The sequence below is a fragment of the Cucurbita pepo genome, chromosome LG20 (assembly GCF_002806865.2).
Source record: "Cucurbita pepo subsp. pepo cultivar mu-cu-16 chromosome LG20, ASM280686v2, whole genome shotgun sequence".
Classification (NCBI taxonomy): domain Eukaryota; kingdom Viridiplantae; phylum Streptophyta; class Magnoliopsida; order Cucurbitales; family Cucurbitaceae; genus Cucurbita; species Cucurbita pepo.
The window spans coordinates 3195969-3217355 of NC_036657.1; the positions used below are offsets into that span (position 1 = coordinate 3195969).

Below are 21387 nucleotides of genomic sequence, written 5' to 3' on the forward strand. Positions count from 1 at the left end.
CGGAGTGAATGAGTAATAAAAATGATAGGGAGGACAATGGGGGACCCAAAAGAGTTATGACGGGACCCGAGGCTGAGTGACGCACTATTGCTTTTTGAATCGGTCGTTTCTCAGGTGTAGGTTGTGGTAGAATTTGCCCCCACGCCTCTAATCACACTCGCTTTGAACATGAATCTCGACCTAATTTAATCGATTGATATATATTGCTTCGATAAAAATGTTAAAAGTTTGAATAATAAAAAAAACCCACAAACTATACCATTTATTTTTTTAAGGTCGATTGTTTAAATCTTCGTATCCTAAAAAAAATTGAAAGTAGTCGAACCCATTTGATAGTTTTTTGTATTTATAATTAAGTGGAATATTGAATGAAAATAGAGATATTATAAATTAATATCCTAATTTGTGTGTTGAGATGAATGTATATTGATATGGTTGGAAAAAGTGGGCTTCATATCAAAAGCTTTCATTGATTACACCCATGTGGATTGGGATAGGAACCAAAGTTGGCCTTAATATCTTAAACCAAGAGAATTGGAAACAAAATGGCCCTAGCACATGTTCTTCTATTATCTTTTTTCTTCAACTAAACCTTTCACTTTCAATTAGGTTCAAATTTAGTTCGTGAACTTCATCTATGTTCTTGAACTTTTGATTTTGTGTTTACGTGATCTATGACTTATTAGGTGAGAAGTTGAAAATTCAAGAATATATTATATACAAATTTGAAAGTTCAGGGACTTATTTGACATAAACAAATCCAACATTCATATCACTACTATCATCAAGAATTTGGCTTGAGCATTTAGGACGCCATCTTCGGAGGTGAAGGCTTGCGTCTAGGAGTCAAACTGTAACAGCCTAAGCCCACCACTAGTCGATATTGTTTGTTTTGGTTCGTTACGTATTGTTGTTAGCCTCACGGTTTTAAAACGTGTCAACTATGGAGAGGTTTCCACATCTTTATAAGGGTGTTTCATTCTCTCTCTGCAACCAATGTGGGATCTCACAATCCAACCCTCTTGGGGGCCTAGTGTCCTTGCTGACACACCACCCGGTGTCTAGCTCTAATATCATTTGTAACAGTCCAAGCCCACCGCTAATAGATATTATTCGCTTTGGCTCATTTCGTACCACCGTCAGTCTCACGGTTTTAAAATGCGTCAACTATGGAGAGGTTTCCACACCCTTGTAAGAGTGTTTTATTCCCTTCTCGAACCTATGTGGGATCTCACAATCCAACTCTTTTGGGGGCCCAGTGTTCTTGCTGGCACACCGCCCGGTGTCTAGTTCTAATACCATTTGTAACAGTCCAACCCCACCGCTAGTAGATATTATTCGCTTTGGCTCATTACGTATCGCCGTCAGCCACACGGTTTTAAAATGCGTCTATTAGGTTAAAGTTTCTCCACTCTTATGAGGAATATTTCGTTTCTCTCTCCATCCAACCTGGGATCTCACACAAACCCATCGACTTCCATAAGAGTAGTGAGAAGCTTTCTTGAATCAATCATACTACTCCTTTCAAGCACTAGAATTCACGTATACTCAAGAATCAAGATAGCTTGGCTGTCAATGAGTAACCGACGATTTTTAAACAACAAAAGAAATTGTTCGAATATAGATATTTTAAAAGTAAAAACGAGAGATTGAAGCGTAGAATTAAGAAAGGGGTAATTGGGAAAAAGATTTAACATGAGATATGGGGTTATGGACCCCTTTGGATAAAGTATGGTATTAAATGAGGAAATGTGTCACCACTTATAGCTGGGTTCCATGCATTTTGATACCTCTTATCTTAGTGGGTCCTCAATATTTTAATTTCCCAACATTCACCTCCTTCTCTTCATTTCAACTATTAATAAATTCCATTTTCCAACTCCAAACTTTTCGCATCTAATTCATGAGATTTATAGAGATCTCAAACGTTTTGAGTTACGAAGAATGGATCTTTTCAGTATTGAATAAAGAACCCATAAGGAATCCTTTAGATAATGAGCGCACTACTCTCGAGCTAGGTCACAACGACCCCTTCTTACTTTGAAAAAGCGAGTGAAAGAGAAGTCGACAACGGAATGCAATCCTCAAGAACTCAACACCGACCATGGCATGCATTGTAAATATTGCTCAAAATGGTTACCTCAAATTATTGAGAGAGAGGTGACTCGTGGGTGGAAATTGAAAAGATAAGGATATTTATTTATTTATTTATTTCCAAAAGAAATAGAAGACGAAAATATTGTCTCATGAATCAGAATTGGGCACGTAGGGACCCGTCTCAAACGACGAATGGGGAATGGGGGAGGGAGTGGGGAACATTTTCCCCGTTAGATAAATGGGGTCGAGGACGGGATTATATTCTCGTCCCCGTCTCCACCTCGCTCCGTTCAACCCATTAATATATAATGTTTTTTTTAGCTATATTAAAAAATAATTAATTTTGAGATTTTAATAATAATATTTAAATTATTTTAAAAATGGTTAAATTATAATTTAAGATGATAAAAAAAAAAAGAAAAAAAGAAAATAGTAATAAATTATAATTTAAGATGTATTGAAATTAGCAATAAAATTAAGGATTTAAAAATATAAAAACTAAAATTAAATTAGATAAAAAATAATAATAAAAAAAAGCGGAGGTCAAAAAAGAACAGCGTGGAGGGTTTAGATTTGCGGGCCCCACGAAATTTGTTCACTAGATTTCATCGCTCCTCCTTTTTTGACGGAGCCGAGAGTGACTTTCAAGAAAATGACTTTTTTTATTAAAAAAAAAAATTAAATTAATTTATTTATTTATTTTGTCCTTATTTCACTTTTTTAATGAATCATTTAGTATAAAATATCATAATAAATTTAATAATATTTCATAAGTTAAAAAAATACGATCAAAATATTAATAAAATTTTAATATTACAGCGTAAAATTATACCTTTTATATATACTAAATAAGTAAAAAAGAAATATATGCCTACATTATAAATTATAATAATTTAATTTTGTGTTTTTTGTCTTAAGTCCGGTCTAATTAATAAGAAAAAATTTATTTGCGTTCTCTCTTATTTTCTATCAAAGATTCTCTACTTCGTCGAGCGAGTCTCCGTGTGAGATCTTATATTAGTTGGAGAGGAGAACGAAACACTTCTTACACTGAAAATCTCTTCCTAACAGAAGTGTATTAAAAATTATGAAACTGACGACAATATATAATTTAAATAATTTGTAAAAAGAAAAAGCAATAATGTAATTATGATGTTTTTTTTTTTTATACATTTAAAAATGTAATTATGATGTTTCAATTACAAACAAAAGATTGAAACTCTCTACAAAGACAAAAAGTTGCATATTCAACATGTGAGAGAAACCTCTAATTCTCCATGTTAGACGAACACGACTCTCTACAATGGTATGATATTGTTCACATTGAGCATAAGCTCTCATGGCTTTGCTTTGGGTTTCCCCAAAATGCCTCATACCAATGGAGTTAGCATTCCTCACTTATAAACCCATGATCATTCCCTAAATTAGTCGATGTGGGACTTCCATCATCCAACACTCCTAATAATAATAATAATAATATTTGTTTAAACTTAATAAAGTTAATTTTAATATAATTCAATTAATTAACGCAAATATCGTGATCAGTATGTAATACTAGAGTTGTCTACGAAGCGGGTCCAATTTTTTCTCTTATTCCAATCTAAATAAACATCTAAGTTCTACCTCTTAAATAAACGTCTCTATTTAATGCTGTTTAGACAAAAGGAATGATTAAATGCTCCCTTGACGTGGACATGTGATTAATTTAGATTAATTAAGTGGTAATTTAGAGAGAGAAAGAGAGAGAGGGGGGGGGGTTATGTGGTGGAGCCCTAATTAAGTGGGTCATTAATGATGATAATTAGTGATTAAAAAGAGGGGGTTTGGCCATTACTCAAAACATTCTCAAAACCATGCCATGCTGGAAAAAACATCAACAAAAAACATATCAATTACCCTTTGACTTTGACTTTGACCTTTTTTTAATTAATTAATTAATTAATTTTTTCTCTTTTTTTCCCTTCAAAAACAAAAACAAAACAGTGTTGACATTTGCTTGATAATGTTTTGGGTGACAAGATAAAGTTTTATTAGAATTATTATTATTATGTTTTTTTTTTTTTTTTTTTTGTGNTTTTTTTTTTTTTTGGGTTTAATGTGAATTTTTTGCCCACCATTTTCTAATCATTTTTGTATCATGTTCCTAAATCTGAGTGTAAGAAAAGGGTCTCACATCCCTAAAATTTTATTAATTTTTAAGATAATTTATTAATCTTCGTTGTCGTCGGTGAAGCACCACTCTAGGTTGTCCGTGAGTAAACCAAGAGTGGGTATTTGACCGATTATACCTGAATCTGGAGAAATATTTAATCTTGGTAGAGATTGTCCTAGTTTTGATGATGCACGATCAAGGGTGTTTTGAAGTTCAAAAACGAAAAAAATGAGTTACTAGGAATTTAATTAGTTCAGGTTTTAGAAGCGTTTCAGAATTAATACTAAGTTCTTCTCCCTTTCAAATCTACAAATATCCATCGAAACTTACTCCTCGCATAAGTATGCAATTTTAGCAAGCTATCGTGTAACGTTTTATGCTAAAGATTTGGATATTCGGCACTTGAGTGTCTCAATATGATCACATTACTTCATACTTCGACTATCCCCACCGACCAACAAGAAATTTTTTCAGCATATTTGTCCTTACTCATATGCATCTTAGAAAAAATTTCAAAACGCCATCCAACATAGATTTGGTTTTGCTTCAAGCAAAAAACACGTTTAACTTTGAAGTTCCAATGATTGGGTTACCGAAAAGAAATGTGCATCTTGTTGAGCCGTTCTTAACTATTCTATTATCAAAATCGCTCTCATTCAAATGTAATCACAGATGTCTCATTCAACATACAAGGGATTAACCTTTGGTAAACGAATGTATGAGTTGTGGGCCAAGTTTGAAAGTTATTGTGATTATGAGGATTATTATAATGTTTTGAATTATTAATGATGTTTACATAGTATATATGTTTGTTTTGAAGGGTTGAAATTAATAATAACAAATTAAGCAAAACCTTAGTGTTTTAGATGGGTTATTAAATTAAAAAGATTTGATTAATTAGGTAAACATGAAGAATATTTAAGGTCCAAGTAAGAATCTAATTAACAACTACTTAATGGAGGACCCACTTTAAAATACACATCATTAGGTCTCTTAAAGCATTGATTAATTATAACTTTTTTGCTAATCTTAGCTACTAATCTATTCATTTAAACCCAACTTTGGAGATTATTAATTTACTTTAATTTACACCAACCCCACTTTAATTATATACACCACTATATCATACTTCATTTTTTTTTATTATTCTTTTTTCTCGCCTTTTTATTTTTTATTTTTAGTATTTAAAAGTGAGATTCACGTTGCTTGGAAACAGGAACGAAAATAGTAGACCTATTTTAAAATCTTAAAGGGAAGTTTATTAGTAAAAAAACAAAAAATACAATATAGGTTAGCAGTAGGCTTGAGGGGAGCTCAAACAAAACAATATGGGTCAGAGGTTAAAAGTAGAGCTCAAATTATAAATTTCTTTGTTTTCATATCATTTTCTACCAATAATGTTCGAGAAAATCGAAGCCAAGTTCTGAAGACTGCAACATGTGGTAGAAACATTTGAATTTCGAGTTGAATTCTAAAAAATATTATAATAAAAGTATAGGAAAAAGCAGAAAACCGTGTTTATAAGCTTAATTTTAAAAAACTAAACATCATGTTTAAGAATTTAAATGTTTGACCCGTCAAAATAAGAGTAAAAATAAAAAAATAAAAAAAATTATATTTAGCAATATTATATAAAAGGAGTGTAGGCCAGAAAGAGAATATGTTTATTATTTATTATTGTCTTTCTTTTATTTATTATTTTTTTGGTAAAATATATTTTTTTTTATTCAAAGCTGAGTCATAAACTATATATTTTTTTTATAAATATATTAAATTCACCTCAAAATAATTTAGCGGGGATTCGGTCAATATTAGAAAGTTAGAACCATATTTTTTTCAGAAAAGAAAAATCAATTTAAAATCTCGGATACATAATCTTTACGCATCTAATAACACGTCTTTAAACGTCGAGATTAGTGGAGATTAGTGTAAATTAGAGAGTTAAATAAGTATAATGAGTTAAATTATTAGACGTTTTTGAATTAATTTTAAATGAAAATAGAGTAAAAATAGATTAATTTATAAAATGTAGAGTTTAAATTGATTGATTTAGTTATTAGTTTGGGTTTTATCATTAATTAATGATAAAAATCAGGCGAAGGAAAAAGGAAGCATAAGGCCCATTTGATGAAGCAGGCCAGGGATTGGGCCGAAACTAAAAGAAAAGACATGGGCCTGGCCTCAATTTTGTTGGATTCAGTTGAACTAATTTTTTTTTTTATTTTTTTTTTTTAAATTTTCTTCGTAAAGGATAACTTCAAACAAATGGATTATTTGGGTGTTAAAATTTCTTATATTTATGTTTTAATATGCTCATAAAATGACTATTTGCGGGCACTTTTAATTTGTGGCGTTGGTAGCGTGAGCGTGCGCTAGCCCAACGAGCTAGAACTAGGAGGTACGTACACGAAGCTACATGGTGGGTCAATGTGTGTGTGCGTAGACTGTGTAAGGTCATGCCACAATGTTTTTATAAAAGGATAGGTCCCTCTATATCGCACGTGTTTACATTTCTCGACCTTAACAAAAATGTTATTTACTGAGTATTTCTTAAAATCTCTGGTCACTCCCTCTTTCCTTTCTTATTTAAGATTCTACACTCATTAGAAGTGGGTCCTTGCCTGAATATCATTATTTGCAACTGTTCATCTTATCATGGCCTAAACAGTGTTTAGTTTTTTATGGAGATTTCTTCTTGGGAATCCCTACAAAATCTGGATCTCGTAAGTTAAATGAACATCTTCCCAACTATGTAAAATTTTGAATCTAAACCTTTTGATGTTAAACGGAGCAATAAAGAAAACAAAAGAATGATATAGTTGATGAACAATTGAGAAAAACAAAAGAACAATCAAATATTGGAAGGACGAGAGAAGGGAGAAGGAATATCCTCAGCGTTCCTCCCAGGCTTAACCCATCTCCCAAACCTGTTCTTCACCAATCCCTTATGCGGCAACTGATACCAAAACTCCGGAATCCTCAGCTCTTCCACAAGCATATCGCTCCCTTTGTTCACCAACGCCACATCCCTCCTCGAATTCCACCTGAACTTCCCCCTCCTACTCACAAACCCATCCACCAAATGCAAATATATCTCCAAATTATGGCTCCCCGACATGTCCGACTCCCTCTTCAAGTACGGCGACATGTACATGTCCATTTTCAGCTGCGTCCCCACATGTCTGTACAGCCAATTCAGCTTCCCTGTCACTGCGCTCAGCTTGTTCACAATCGAATTCACGAACAGCCCCGGAAGCTTGGGGACAATGTCCTGTCGTATCACTACGCGGAGTGTCTTCACACCCATCTCGTTTAATTTCTCCCTGAATGCTAAATTCCCCACTCTTGGCGCTCCGAATGACATTACGCTCACGTGGATGTCGGGAAATGATGCCCCTGCCTCGTAGGCTGTCAGAAGCGACAGCGCGCCGCCTAGGCTGTGTCCGACAATTGTTAGGCTGATTTCTCTGTCGCCCTTTTGTGTGAAGAAATCGATTAGTCTATGTAGCTCCTCCATTACCTGCTCTGACGCGCTGGTTTTGTTGAATTTTGATTCCTCGTCTTTCGATTTGTAAATTGTTAAGAACCCACGTTGGACTTTGATTTTCCTGTCGCTCCGGTCGATTTTTTTCAGCTTGGTTTTCAGATCGATGTACCATTCCGTTGGGGTTACCGTTCCTCTCCAGGCCACGAGGATATCCCGCCGCCCGATTCTCTCGCTCTCCTCGTCGTTACTAACGGCTACAAACCCCATCCAATTCGAATCTCTGCTCCACACCTCGCCGATTTTGGAACTCTCGAACCAATCCGGACCGTCAACAGGGGACAAGGCGTAGATGTATCTAGTCACTTTGTAGCCGTTTTGAGCCAGACCCAATTCGTGGAGGAGCTTATGGCGGTTGTATCTACAGCTGCCGCGGAATTCAGAAAGTGGGTCGAAGTCAAAAGCGTCGTAGGTGGCTTGAGCGAACTCGCCGTATTTAACAAGCTCGCGGCGGAGGAAGGGGTGGAGGGGATCTAGTAGACCTTCCCAATTAGAACCGCCGTGGAGGTCACGCCATACATCGGCGATTTTATCACGAGGGGAGAATGTTGGGGTCATGTGGTTGCCGTAGTCGACGAAGTCAGCGGCGCGTTGTGGCATACGGAGGAGCGAGGCGAGTGGCTTTGCCAAACGGAGGTCGTTTTTCTTAGAGGTTGATTTCGATGGCTGAATTACAAGCGGCGACGCTGCACCGTTGACGGGAGTTAGTTGGCCGGTGGCGGTAGCACATGTCAAACGGCGGCGCTGGTTGTGTAAGGAAGAAGAGAGAGCATTTTTTATGGCTCTTAATCGGATCCCCCATTTCAATTTCCAATACCATTTCGTCTTCTTCGTTCCGTTTCTTAACATCGTTACTCTTTTCAGTGGGACTCCTCTCGGCGTCACGATTCTCCCCTCCATGGCTAAGCTCAAGCTTTCTGTTTGGTTGCCGAGAAAAAATGCAGAGAAAATGAGATAGAAAATGGATAATTTTCTTTTTCTTTGGGGTGAAATGAATTGATTTCTTCAGAATTTATAGAAGATGAACCCCTTACGGACGGGTTAGGGATGACGTGGTCAAGTCAACGAGGAGAAGGGAGGGTATTGGAGGCTAGTAAAACGGTCAAAGAAACTGTAGTTAGACGTGGCGAATTCTTATTGGTGGGTTATAGAAGGGCGTTCATGTCATTTTATGTGTAATAAATACATGAGGTCAATTTGCAAATATAATAATATTAGATGTAGATGGGGCCTAAATTTTGGGAAGAAATTCAAAGCCGCCGGGTAAGAATTCAGTAATTTTGAAATTTATTCAATTTATTTAATTTATTTTTTGGACGTGGTTGGCTGGCTGGTAATAATTAATTAATATGACTTGGAGACCAATGGTCCGACAGATTAGGTCCTATGAAGTTTCCAAGAACTCGACGGTTTTCGAGTAAATTTCGAGAAAGAAGATTCTAATGAGTTGATTGAGTTTTTTGGATCATCGAAATTTTTTAACTCCCCCAACTTTGAATGTAGTACAACCGTGTCTTTGACCTCAGAGAGCGGCTAGCCGTACAAAACTCTTATTAATCAAAATGGTGTTAATCTTGAATAAAAATGAAATATATTTATATGTGTCACAAAAAAAATAAAAGATATTAAAAATGATGAAATAATGAATATAAATGATGGATGAAAATATAATTATATTTTAAGCGTAATAGAGACAAATTTATTTTTGGTGAAATAATAATTAATGGGTGATTTAAAAATTATATTTGGGCGTATCTTATATTATAATTAATAAAGATGGAAAATGTACTTGCTCCATATTTTTAGTAAGTACAATTATTGTAAAGCCACCATTTTCGGACTATGGTTTCACTAAAATATATATTTATAGATATACCAAATTATTCTTCCCTTCATCCCCATCTAATCCAATATTTATTTTATATTTCCACACAAATTAAATTCTTATATTTCTACTATTTTTTCTTCCATTTAATTTTAAAACATATATTTATAGATATACCAAAAATTCTTATATTTGCATATGAATGCTCGAGAGAAATAACCTTATCTAACCAAGATTAAGTGACATAGAATCAATCAAAGGAAAAGTATGAAACAAATTACTTTGATGATCAAGATCAAGATCAAGATCAAGATCAAAAGTAAAGAAAATTCGTTTCTAAACTCGTAATTCGAATCACTCTACAAGAGGTTTGATCAATACTACTTGAATGACTCTACAAGAATGACTCTACAAGTGCTAAGAATTTGCAAATAAAATCTCAGCTCTCAACAAAGGTAAAAAAATATTCCAAAATATCATGTCTCTCATCCAGGAAAATAAGGTTTTATATAGCATTTACAGCCTGAACATATGTGACACGTAACTCCCAAATTAAATTGGCTAGTAAATGAGAAATACTCATAACCTTCATATTAAAATGACTAGTTAACGGTGGAATATGGTAACCTAGGTTACATTATAGCCTTTAACTCCTATATTAAAAATTAGGTTAAATATGACAAATAAATATTTAAATTATAATTAAATAGTACCATGAATGAAATGTGCTTATGAGTCATTCTTGGACTAGTTCCATAAATTTAACTGAGTTTATTAAATGCAACTTAAAGTACTTTTAATGCATCTCTTTGAAGCTCAACTTTGCACAACATATAACGGAAGTCTCAAACGTCTTCTAGAATTTCTTTTGATGAACTCACCATACCTTGAAGATAAGTGTACAAGGTTTGTTGTAGCTTCTTGACTCTCGTCCTTGTAATTGGACTTTGAGGTATGGAAATTCCTTGGTCGTGGTTCATATCACTAAAACTTATAAAGTTAGGCAACCGAAAAAACTCTCTTGAACAGAGAGTCAACTACGGCCACGTTTCAATAAATTGTTTTAAAGTATTTTTCTCACATATTAGATATGTCATGCATGAAGTGATAAACTTAAATTTTTATTATTATTAGGAAGGAAAATGATTTTTCTTTATAACTTTGTAGCCGTCTTGAACCGTTTTTAACATATATGTAATAACGACTTAATCGGGTCATAATATATTAATTTAATTTTATATATATATATATATTTCTTTTGTTTCTAAGTAATTGTCGTTATAATGTTGATTGATGCTTCATTAACTTTGTGTAATGCTAGTTACATATATAATAATTTAATTATAGTACTCCAAGATACTTTTCAATAAAAAAATAAAATAAAATAAAATAAAATCTGAAAATAATAAATTTTCTCCGACAAGTCTATTATTTGGAATTAAATGTATTTTTAAAATAGATAAAACGACAAAATGCATTGTAAAAATATTTGAATGGTCCAAAACCAGCCCATTCCAGATAACATATCTTAATTTTTTTTATATTTTTATTCTAAAATTTAAATAATTTACTAAAAAGATAAAAACTTTAAATGATTGGAATATGTATTATGTTTATCTTATTTTCTATTTACGGATTATTTCAAAGTTTAAATGGTTTTTTCCCGTATATATATTATATTAACAAGTCTTCAAATTTGAGAATCTAATCTATATAGTAAAAATGATAATATTAATCTAAGTTTAAATGGTAATCTAATAAGTAAAAATAACTTAGTGGTAAAATTACCAACTTTCTTAATATAATATTTCTAAATTTTCCACACTATTTTAAAAATACTTACTAACTTTTAAAATTGGAATAATATCCTTAAATTAAATTTAAAAAAAAAAATAAAAATTAAAAATGCATTTAAATATATATAAAAAAAATTGTCTTTAATAATTTGTTTAAAAAATACTCTTTAATTTTGAAAGTGTTTAAAATTTTCCCTTTTAATTTCCAAAATTATTTCAAAACTCACTTTGAGTTTGGATTGATATTCTAATTTTTTAAAAAAAAAAAATTATAAATTTTGTAAGTTTTAAAATTCAAAAACACTTTTAAATTTCTACATTTCTACATTGGATACTCGTGAACCTTCAAAAGTAATATTAAAAATTTTATGAATTGTCAATATATAGTTTATGTCCATATATTGACGGATGACGGTAAGAACCTTTTTAAACTTGTTTTTTTTATAAGTATTAAGAGTATTAACGTTATTTTTAAAATTTAATAAGTATTTTTGGTAATTATATTTTTAAACTTTATAATAATAAAAACATTAATGATATTAATAAAAAAAAAGTTCAAGAATTTTTTTGGACCAAAGTAGCGACTCTTTCAAAAGTATTTTTTTAGATTTTATAAAATAGTATTTAAATTTTTGAAAGATTAAAAATATATTTTTTAAATAAAATACAAAATTTAAGAATATTTTTACTAATGTGTATATATGTATAAATAAATTAGGCATATAGAAAACAAAATGGAAGAAAAAGTTGACCGACAACGCGATTAGGAAGAAGTCAACATTTACTTTCTTGTCTCCAAAGCTAAGAAAAAATTTGATTGGTCGTAGTCCAAACAAAAAAAACAAAGTCAATTTTGAAGCATTTTCCTTGTTCTTTCGTTGATGGCAAAGTTAAACAACTTGGATTCATCGAATTCTCCAAAAATCCTTCGAGCATGGTCAGCGTTTTAGTTTGGTAAGGTTGGATGTGTAATACTTTCTTTCATATGATTCATGCATAGGAGTATGAGTCCATTACGCGGGCTTGCACACTCTTTAGGCTTGGCTCTTCGGGCTAGTACTTGCTAATGGATTGTGCTAAACACCACAGGACAAGAGCCCGCATAATATCATGGTAAACATAAAATATTGTAAACTATAAGTCATAATGTACATGTTCGTACTTATCATAATGAGAAAGTATCTTGATATACATGACACACAAATATGCATGAGGTCGCATAGCATAAATTATGATGTAAGAAAAACCTTCATTCATCTATAACATATTAAACTTCATCAATTATGTGTCAATAAATTTTTGAAAATACCTAAATAAAATTACGAAAGAAAGTTTATTATGCTTTTATTTGAAATCTCAAAAAAAAAACTTTAAATAATACAACATAACGTTCAAATCTCAAAATATAAAATTAATCTCATTTTCAAATGACAATAAGTTGTAAATGCCCCTGAAGAGATAGGGTAGGATTAAGACAAAGTCCTCGTTATCCCAATCAACTTACCATGAACGTTACATTAAATATATTTCATCAGCTAGCTCCTGCACCAACTTCCACGCTGAAACGACATGTCGTTCCTCCGTCATCGTCCCACCCACAGAAAATCGAATCAAATACATTCCAGCAACCATTGTATGCGTCATATAAGCTTTTCCTGACTTGTTAATCCTTTCCAACAATTTCAAGTTCATCGCGTTCGACTTATCGATTTCAGAAAACGATAAACGGAAACAAACCAACCCGAAATTCCTCGGAACCACCACCTCAAACCTCTCGTCCCTCCCCACAAGCTCCTCGAAAAGCTTAGCCATTTTGACATGGCTCCTCAAGAACATCCTTAAATTAGCAACTCCATAGCTTTTCATGACAACCCATAATTTCATGGCACGAAACCTTCTACTCAATGTAATTTGCCAGTCTTTGTAGTCCACAACTTCGCCGGAATCCGTTGCTTTGTTCTTCAAATATGAAGGGTTCACTGAGAGAGAGTTTCTCAATGCTGACGGATCCTTCAGCCATAGACAGCAACAATCCGGCGCCGTGAAGAACCACTTGTGAGCATTCAAGCTGAATGAATTTGCCTTCTCGACCCCGTCGAGGAAATGTCGAAACTCCGGGCAAATGCAGACGCTACCGGCGTATGCGGCGTCAACATGAACCCAAATTCCGTTTTGTTGAGCTATCTCGCAGAGTGAGTCGAGTGGATCCACCGCGTTGGTGGAAGTTGTTCCGATGGTTGCACATAGGTATAGTGGCACGAATCCTTTTTCTATGTCGGATTGAATTGCCATTTTTAGGGAGGTTGGGGATAGCCCGAACGAATCCGATTTTGTCGTCTTGATCACTCGGAAATTTTCTTCTCCAAAACCTGCTCCCAAAATTTGAATGATCAAACATATTATTACCTATAACCTTCCTCTCATCCGTTATCATATAGTTTATTTATACTTCATAAATCATTTTCTATTTAATATATATATATATATTTTGTTTATAAGTTCCATTTTTCAATATAAATTCTATTAAAAAATGTAAAAAATTTCTATAATATAATCTTCAACATAATTTTAATACTACACATAATCTTTTACCTTAAAAAAATATATATATATGTAAAAAGTGAGTGGAGCATTTGGATAGAATTGGGTTAGATGTAACCGTCGAAACTCACCGCTAACGGATATTATCTACTTCGACCCGTTAGGTATTATTGTTAGTCTGTCAGTTTTAAAACACGTATGTTAGGAAGAGGTTTCCACACCGTTATAATAAATGTTTCGTTCCCTTCTCCAACCGATGTGCGATCTCACAATCCATCTCCTTTAAGGGCCCAATGTTCTTGCTAGCACATCGAACAGTATCTAGCTTTGACATCATTTGTAACAGTCGGTAGAATTCGCGTTCAGCCTTACGGTTTTAAAACGTATCTATTAAGGAGAGGTTTTCACACTGTTATAAGAAGTGTTTTGTTTCCCTCTCCAACCGATGTGAGATCTCACATCAGAAAAGGAGACGTATAATATAATCTCCATCTCCAACATTCAATTTTAATATTATTTTGGTCAGATAAATCAATGTTGAAGTGTGTGTATATATATATATACATGCATGAGGTGAAGGATATGTTGTATCTAGGATTTACCGACCTGCGACCTGTGCAGCCTTTTGTAAGGACATATGTGTTTGGTCGGAGCCATAAACAACAAGCTTACTAAACATATCTCTTCCAATCACTTTAAGCTTCTGGTCCCTAGCAGCCACCAGAGTGGACAAGATTGCTTCACAAGTGGTTCCCTGAAGAACCCCTCCGCCGCCGCTGCCGCCGCCGCCAGAAAACAGGAAAGACTTAGGCAGCTTAAGCATCTCACCAAACCAATCAACCACCAACATTTCAAGCTCGGTCGCCGCGGGCGACGACACCCAATTGAACCCGACGACATTAAACCCGGTACTCAGCATTTCTCCGAGAAGTCCGGCACTGCTACTACTAGAAGGAAAGTAAGCAAAAAAGTTAGGACTTTGCCAATGAGAAATACCCGGAACGACAAATCGGTCGACGTCCCGAAGAATGGATTCCAAACACTCAGGATCGTCCGGAGCGGATTGTTGCGTAAGGGTTTTTCGGAGATAACCAGGATGAACTTGGCTAAGAACTGGGAATTGTTCTATGTTTTTGTAATAATCTGCAATGAAATCAACAACTTTGTATGCTTGGTTTCTGAATTCCTCTGGATCTAATGGGTTGGTGATATGAATGTTGTTGTTGTTGTTGTTTTCATAATGGATGCTTCCCATTTTCAAAAATTCAATGCAAAATTTGATGAATCAATACCAAATTTCAATTTGGTTCTTGATGTTCATCTTCACCCAAATGGTGGATTTTATAATAAGAATTCCATTCATATACCAACTCATTAATTTAATTGCCTTTCATATTTCACATGCTAATTAAATTCTTACCCACCCACTCATTTAATTCAATTCCTTTTTCAATAGTTTAGATGCATACCTACCGGTTTTAATTATTAATTAACTTTTATTTTTATATTTAATTCCACTCAATATGTATTTATTTATTTACTAAGTAAATAAATATATTACGAGTTAGTTTTGTAATACTAGATATGGAGGAGTGGGGACAGGGGCGTGGAATCTGACTGCGCTGGCTATTAGAGTATTTCATAGCCCTTGTAAATAAAGCTTTCGAGAACTCTAAGTCAGTAACGTACTTTAGGATTTAAGTTGATTCAAAAAGGAAATTTAGAGAAGAAAGCTCGTTCTTGTTTGCTTGATAAATTGATTGAGTTTGTTTAAGATGTGATTGTGTAATGTATGGAGTATTAGGGTTGTCAATTAATTTTTAGTAGCGAGCATGTCTCATTTGATTGGAATATGCTCTTGTATTCTTATGATTATGATTGGTATGGACATGTTTGAGACCTAAAATGTATGAACCTTATAGTACTATATAATTAATATGTGAGGGCGGATAAGGGACCGTTAATTGTTCTTTCGTCATGCACGTGTTCAATGGGAGCAAGGGATCACATAGGTAAATGATGGTTCGCAGGTATGAGAGTCGTTCCCTCCTTGATGCGATGAAACTATGTGACGTATTGAGACATTAGCTAATCCCTACTAAGAAATATGTCTCGATTGGTAGTATTCGTTACGATATGCTAAGATTATGAGTTGGCACCGTGACGAGGTTGCAGCTTGAACACTTATATGAGCTCTAGAGGAGCTCGACAATGAGATACGATAAGCTCTAAATAGTCTAATTATGAGAATTGATCAGTTCCAAGGAATTAGCTTTCTTTTTATGAGAACTAAAGAACGATATGAGCCTCGATAGGACCATATGTTGTAAAACAATGAGTTTAAACTCGATAACAATTGGAACCCGAATGGAGTTCGAAAATGAGAAAACCATAGAATAGAGGATTATAGAACATTGATTAGACACATGGTATCTAGTGACTTTTTAGACAAAGATTGACAGATTGCATATGAACCAATGACCAGAGCTTTCCTAAGTTGCGTGACTACAAGGGACCATTAATTCAAGTCATGTTTTTGCGATAAATTTAATTTTTATCTAAAAATTATATCAACTAAAATCCGTTTAAAAATTGATAACCCATAATTTTTCTACGCGTATACAATTTCTTTAAATGTAAAAAATTACATAATATCATAGAGAAATGCTTGGATCAAAAGCCTGCTTACTCTGAAATATAGACAAAAATAGAATTGTGATGTTGGGATGGTGCGATATTTTAGTAGGTAAATTAACGCCCGAGATGGTGAAAGAATCATCGTATGCCTCCGAAGATAGATTATTGCGAACATACTTGACAATCAGGTATCCACTTCAAAAGAAAAACCTATCTAAAACTACCTATAAGCGGTCGGGAATTGATGTGAAATGGATCCAAAAAGAAAAAAAAAAATCTGAATTATAATCCAAAAATGATTCGTGTTTATATTTCCGTCATTTTCTATTTTTCTCTACTAAATTATTTTAATAGGATTACTGGAGAACATTAATTTTATTTCAATAATTTTGTGTAATGGATGGTCTAATTTAGTTCATGACACGTCATAAATTATTTTCTTTTTCTCTTTTTCTCTTCAGTTAATTCTTTTATTTTCAATTTTATTTTCTATTCTACCAAACAAAAGACCCAATATTTATTTTTTTTGGGTGTTTTTTTTCTTCCCTGTTACAATAATGCATTAGGGTGTAAAATAAACATGATAATTGCTAAAGAGACCCTACTCGATTAAGTGTGCTACTTTTGTTTGCATTTCTACCCTTCTATTATACAATAATAACATTTCGTGACTATAAATTCAGATAATTCTCAACTTCAGTATAATCACCGAACTAAAAAAATGATTTTTTTAAAAAATAAAACTAAAAATAGTAAAATATTTCAAAACGTATAGTGTAACGTTTTGATTCAAGAAAAGTAGGCCCATCATAATTAAATTAGAAAAAGAAATAATGAAGATATTTAATAATTTATATTTTCACGTGGAATTTATGCCTAATTTTTATGACGCCAGTGGAAGGTATTTATTATACCAATTTAATAGAATTAAATTCACAACTATTCAAATAATTAAAATATATATATTAGAAGTATAAATCTCTTATTATAAGATTTTATTTATTTATTTGATTGATTTTTTTTAAGACGTCTATAAATAAAATGTATAGAAATAGAATGTCCAAAATACGTAGGTTTGATAATGCAATAAAATTTTTATATAAATAAATAATATTTCCATTTAGTTTCCACAATTATTTTCAAAAGTTTATTAGATCAGTTAATTTTAAATAAATAATTGTACTTGGTTAGATTTTATTAAGTGAAATTATTACGATAATTTTGACTAATTAAGTTTTCATTTAATTTGCGTTTATTAATAAATGATATAATTTAAAATTGGTTTAATTAAAATTATTGTCCTCAAATGAATAAATATTATAAAATTATAAAGAAATTTAATTATGTATAATTCGTACAATTGAGAAATTAATTAGAAATAAATGAATTGTGAATAATTAAAAATAATTGAAAAAGAAGATTTATATTTTAAAAACTTTGACCAAACATGGTTCGACTCCAACCTAACGTTTCATAAAAGGTTTTAATTTTAATTTTAAAAAAATTAAGTTATCAAGCTTTTTTATTTTCCCATTTTGAATAATATTTATGATTGTCTAAAAATTTAACAATAAGATTGATCCTACTCACCCACCCACGTACATAAATTAATAAAATCTTTAACAATATCAATTTCAGTTTTTATTAAAAGAAATATTATTATATGAAGCGTATTTCTTAGGGGTGTACATTCAACCCGACAACCCGGACCAATTCAATCCGAACTATAAAACTTGGGTTGAGTTGAATTAGCATTTCGGATGGGTTGAGTTCATTTTTCTAAACCCGAACTGAATCGGTTCGATTTCGAGTTCGTAGACAAAACCTTCAAATTGACCCAAATCAAATAAAAATATATAAAATATATGAATAATACTCTTACAAAAATGGGTTTGCGAGAGTGGTATTTATACTATTTTTGAAACAAAGACTTATAGGTTCAATGTTTATAAATTTTATATATGTATTATAATTTTAAATTTAAAGCATATTCTAAATTTTAACGTTTTTATTATCTATTATATCATAATTTCTATTTATTTTTATTTTCTGTATTTATTATCTATTATATCACAATTTATATTTATTTTTATTTTCTTAATAGTTTAAGACTTTCTATGTTTTTTATTTTTGTTATATTATTAACTAATCATTATTGTTTATTTAATTTCATGATCTATCTTTATATTTTATTTTTGTTACTTTAATCAATTCTTAGCAAAGATCGGTATTTAGTTGTATTTAATTTTATGACAATATTGAACTAAGTTTCTATGTTACTATTTTTGCTTGTTTTTATTATTATTATTATTTATTTTATTTTATTTTTTAATAATTATACATTAACTTGTGTTTGTTTGAGGTTGGATTGAGTTATAAATGGTGGATAAATAAAACTTCAACAAAAATTGACAACGGAACTCGAAAATAAAGGGTTGGATTGGGTTACCAATCCAACCAACCCTAACTTTTTGTTTGGGTAAATTCATCAGTTGAACCGGGACCATGTACACTCCCTAGTATTTTTCATTGATTTCTTAAATCCTTAGAAAATATTTTCTGCTCTAGTTTTCAAATTTTTTCCTTATAAGTTCGATCAAAGATTTGAGCATACATGTATTGATCGAGACCTAAACTTAATTACGTGACTTAACTGTTAATTAAATTTTGAAAGAGTGCAATTGTGATACCCGGTGAGGACTAGAGAACGTATATATGTATGGATGGATGAAAAAAAAAACTTGAATAGGATAATTCACCAAAAATTGGTATTCTAATGGCTCACACACACCGCCCAATGAAAAACGCCTCATCTCTGCTGAGGCATCTGCTGCTTCTCATCTTCTTATCCTCTCCGGCGGCCGGCGAACCCACAAACAAAAAGAACCACTTCGTGCTGGTGCACGGTTCCTGCCATGGGGCGTGGTCATGGTACAAGCTCTCGACCCCAGGCAGCCCAAGACAATATCCTCAGCCTTCCACTACTTTCAGCCGTTGACGGAGTTCTTGGCCGGTTTGCCCTCCGGCGAGAGGGTGGTCCTCGTCGGCCACAGCTTCGGCGGGCTGGGAGTTGCCGTTGCTTTGGAGGAATTCCCAGAAAGGATCTCTGTTGGTGTCTTTGTCGCTGCCTCCATGGCTGGTCTCAATCTCAGTGTTTCCACCGTTCGTGCCGAGGTAAATTTTTAGAACGAGTCTGCTAAGGAAATGTTTCCACATAATTATTCGTTGTACTTCTTAAATTTCACAATTCAATTCACCCTCTTCGGGACCCTGCGTCCTCGCTAGCACTCATCACAATCCACCCATTTCGTGCCTATGTCCTTACTGACACTAGTTCCCTTCTTCAATCAGTGTAAGACTTCCCAATCCACCCTCTTCGAGGTCCAGTGTCCTCGCTGACACATCGCCCGATGTCTCGCTCTAATAATATTTGTAATAGTCCAAAACCCACAACTAGCAAATATGGTTTTTTTAGCTCTCTTCTAAGCTTCCTCTTAAGGTTTCTAAAATATGTCTGCTAGTGAGAGATTTTCACACCAGAATGTTTCGTTCTCCTCTCCTACATTTGATTAAATTTTCAGTTTTTTTAATGGCCAAATTGGGGATAAATTGTTTCCGACCGGATCAACATTTTGAATAACTTTATGTTTTTGATACTCAACTTAGTGTCAACATACAACCGACCCTAAACCAATCGGCTCATAAATTGACGAATTTGACACAAAGTTTAGATTTGATATACTCTATTACCTTTTGTTTTTTTCGAATGATATTATGTTTTGTTAACCATAATTATTCTCGAAAAATTTAATAAAATGTTGGCCATAAAATCGACGTAGTAATAACCTATAGTGATGGCTAGGCATTTTCTTAGATTAAACTTTTTTTTTTTTGTTGTTGCTATATTTACAAATCGAATGACGAAAAGGAACGATCTCCACCGTTGGACAGTCATAATGTGTACGAAAATGGAGAGGACAAGCCTCCAACGTCTTATATTTTGGGTCCTTTAAAGTTGGCAAAACATCTCTACTCACTCTCACCACCCGAGGTAATCTCCTTCACTTCTCTAATTCAATATGTTTGAACTGACTTTTTAACCGAAATAATTTTTAACCACTTAAAAAATCAATTGAAAAAGACTCTTAAAACTTTACGATATGTATGTAACATGCAGGATTTGTCATTGGCAATCACGTTGGTGAGACCTTTTCCTCTATTGAAAATCAATGGTTCTGAGTTCGAGTTCACAAAAGAAAGATACGGGTCTTTGAAAAGGGCTTACGTTATTACAGAGGGAGATTTGATGGCGACGATGAATTTTCAGTTGTGGATGATTGAGAATAACCCACCTAATATTGTTGTGGAGATTAAAGGATCAGATCATATGGTCATGATATCTAAGCCGATCGAGCTTGCCTATAAACTCGGACATATTGCCCAACAAGTTTCTCTACTCGACTTTTGATCTTTACCAATGTGGTAAGGTTGCTCATGTAATTACAAATTTATTGAAATTGTTCTTCCTTCTAAAATATTACCTCATAACACGTGTCGTGAAATTTATAATTTTAAAATTAGAATATAATTTAATTTTATGTTATTTTCTATGTATTATATAGTATTACAATAACCTATCGAATTTAGGGAAAATACTCAAATTTTTGCATATCACGACCCTTCATGTTTATGATTTATAAATAACTCTGGTTGACGTTGCACATTTTGCTAGTAATTCGGTTCAAACGAAAGCTTCGGTTGCCTTTGGCTTGAACTGTTTGATAGGGAACGATCG

The 21387-nt window shown here is 32.9% G+C and overlaps 2 protein-coding genes and 1 pseudogene across 2 annotated transcripts; 1 reads left to right on the forward strand and 2 right to left on the reverse strand.

The window, feature by feature from the left end:
• Positions 1-6981: 6981 nt before the first annotated feature.
• LOC111782666 (phospholipase A1-Igamma1, chloroplastic-like) lies at positions 6982-8830 on the reverse strand. The gene has a single exon (XM_023663464.1). The coding sequence runs from the start codon at positions 8691-8693 to the stop codon at positions 7101-7103; it is 1593 nt and encodes a 530-aa protein (XP_023519232.1). The 5' UTR covers positions 8694-8830; the 3' UTR covers positions 6982-7100.
• Positions 8831-12738: 3908 nt separating this feature from the next.
• LOC111783313 (tyrosine/DOPA decarboxylase 1-like) lies at positions 12739-15240 on the reverse strand. The gene is made up of 2 exons (XM_023664235.1): positions 14562-15240; positions 12739-13783 (listed from the first exon to the last, which is right to left on the reverse strand). The coding sequence occupies exons 1-2, from the start codon at positions 15208-15210 to the stop codon at positions 12927-12929; spliced, it is 1506 nt and encodes a 501-aa protein (XP_023520003.1). The 5' UTR covers positions 15211-15240; the 3' UTR covers positions 12739-12926.
• A 4136-nt stretch (positions 15241-19376) lies between these two features.
• LOC111783387 lies at positions 19377-21260 on the forward strand (annotated as a pseudogene).
• The last annotated feature ends 127 nt before the right edge of the window (positions 21261-21387 follow it).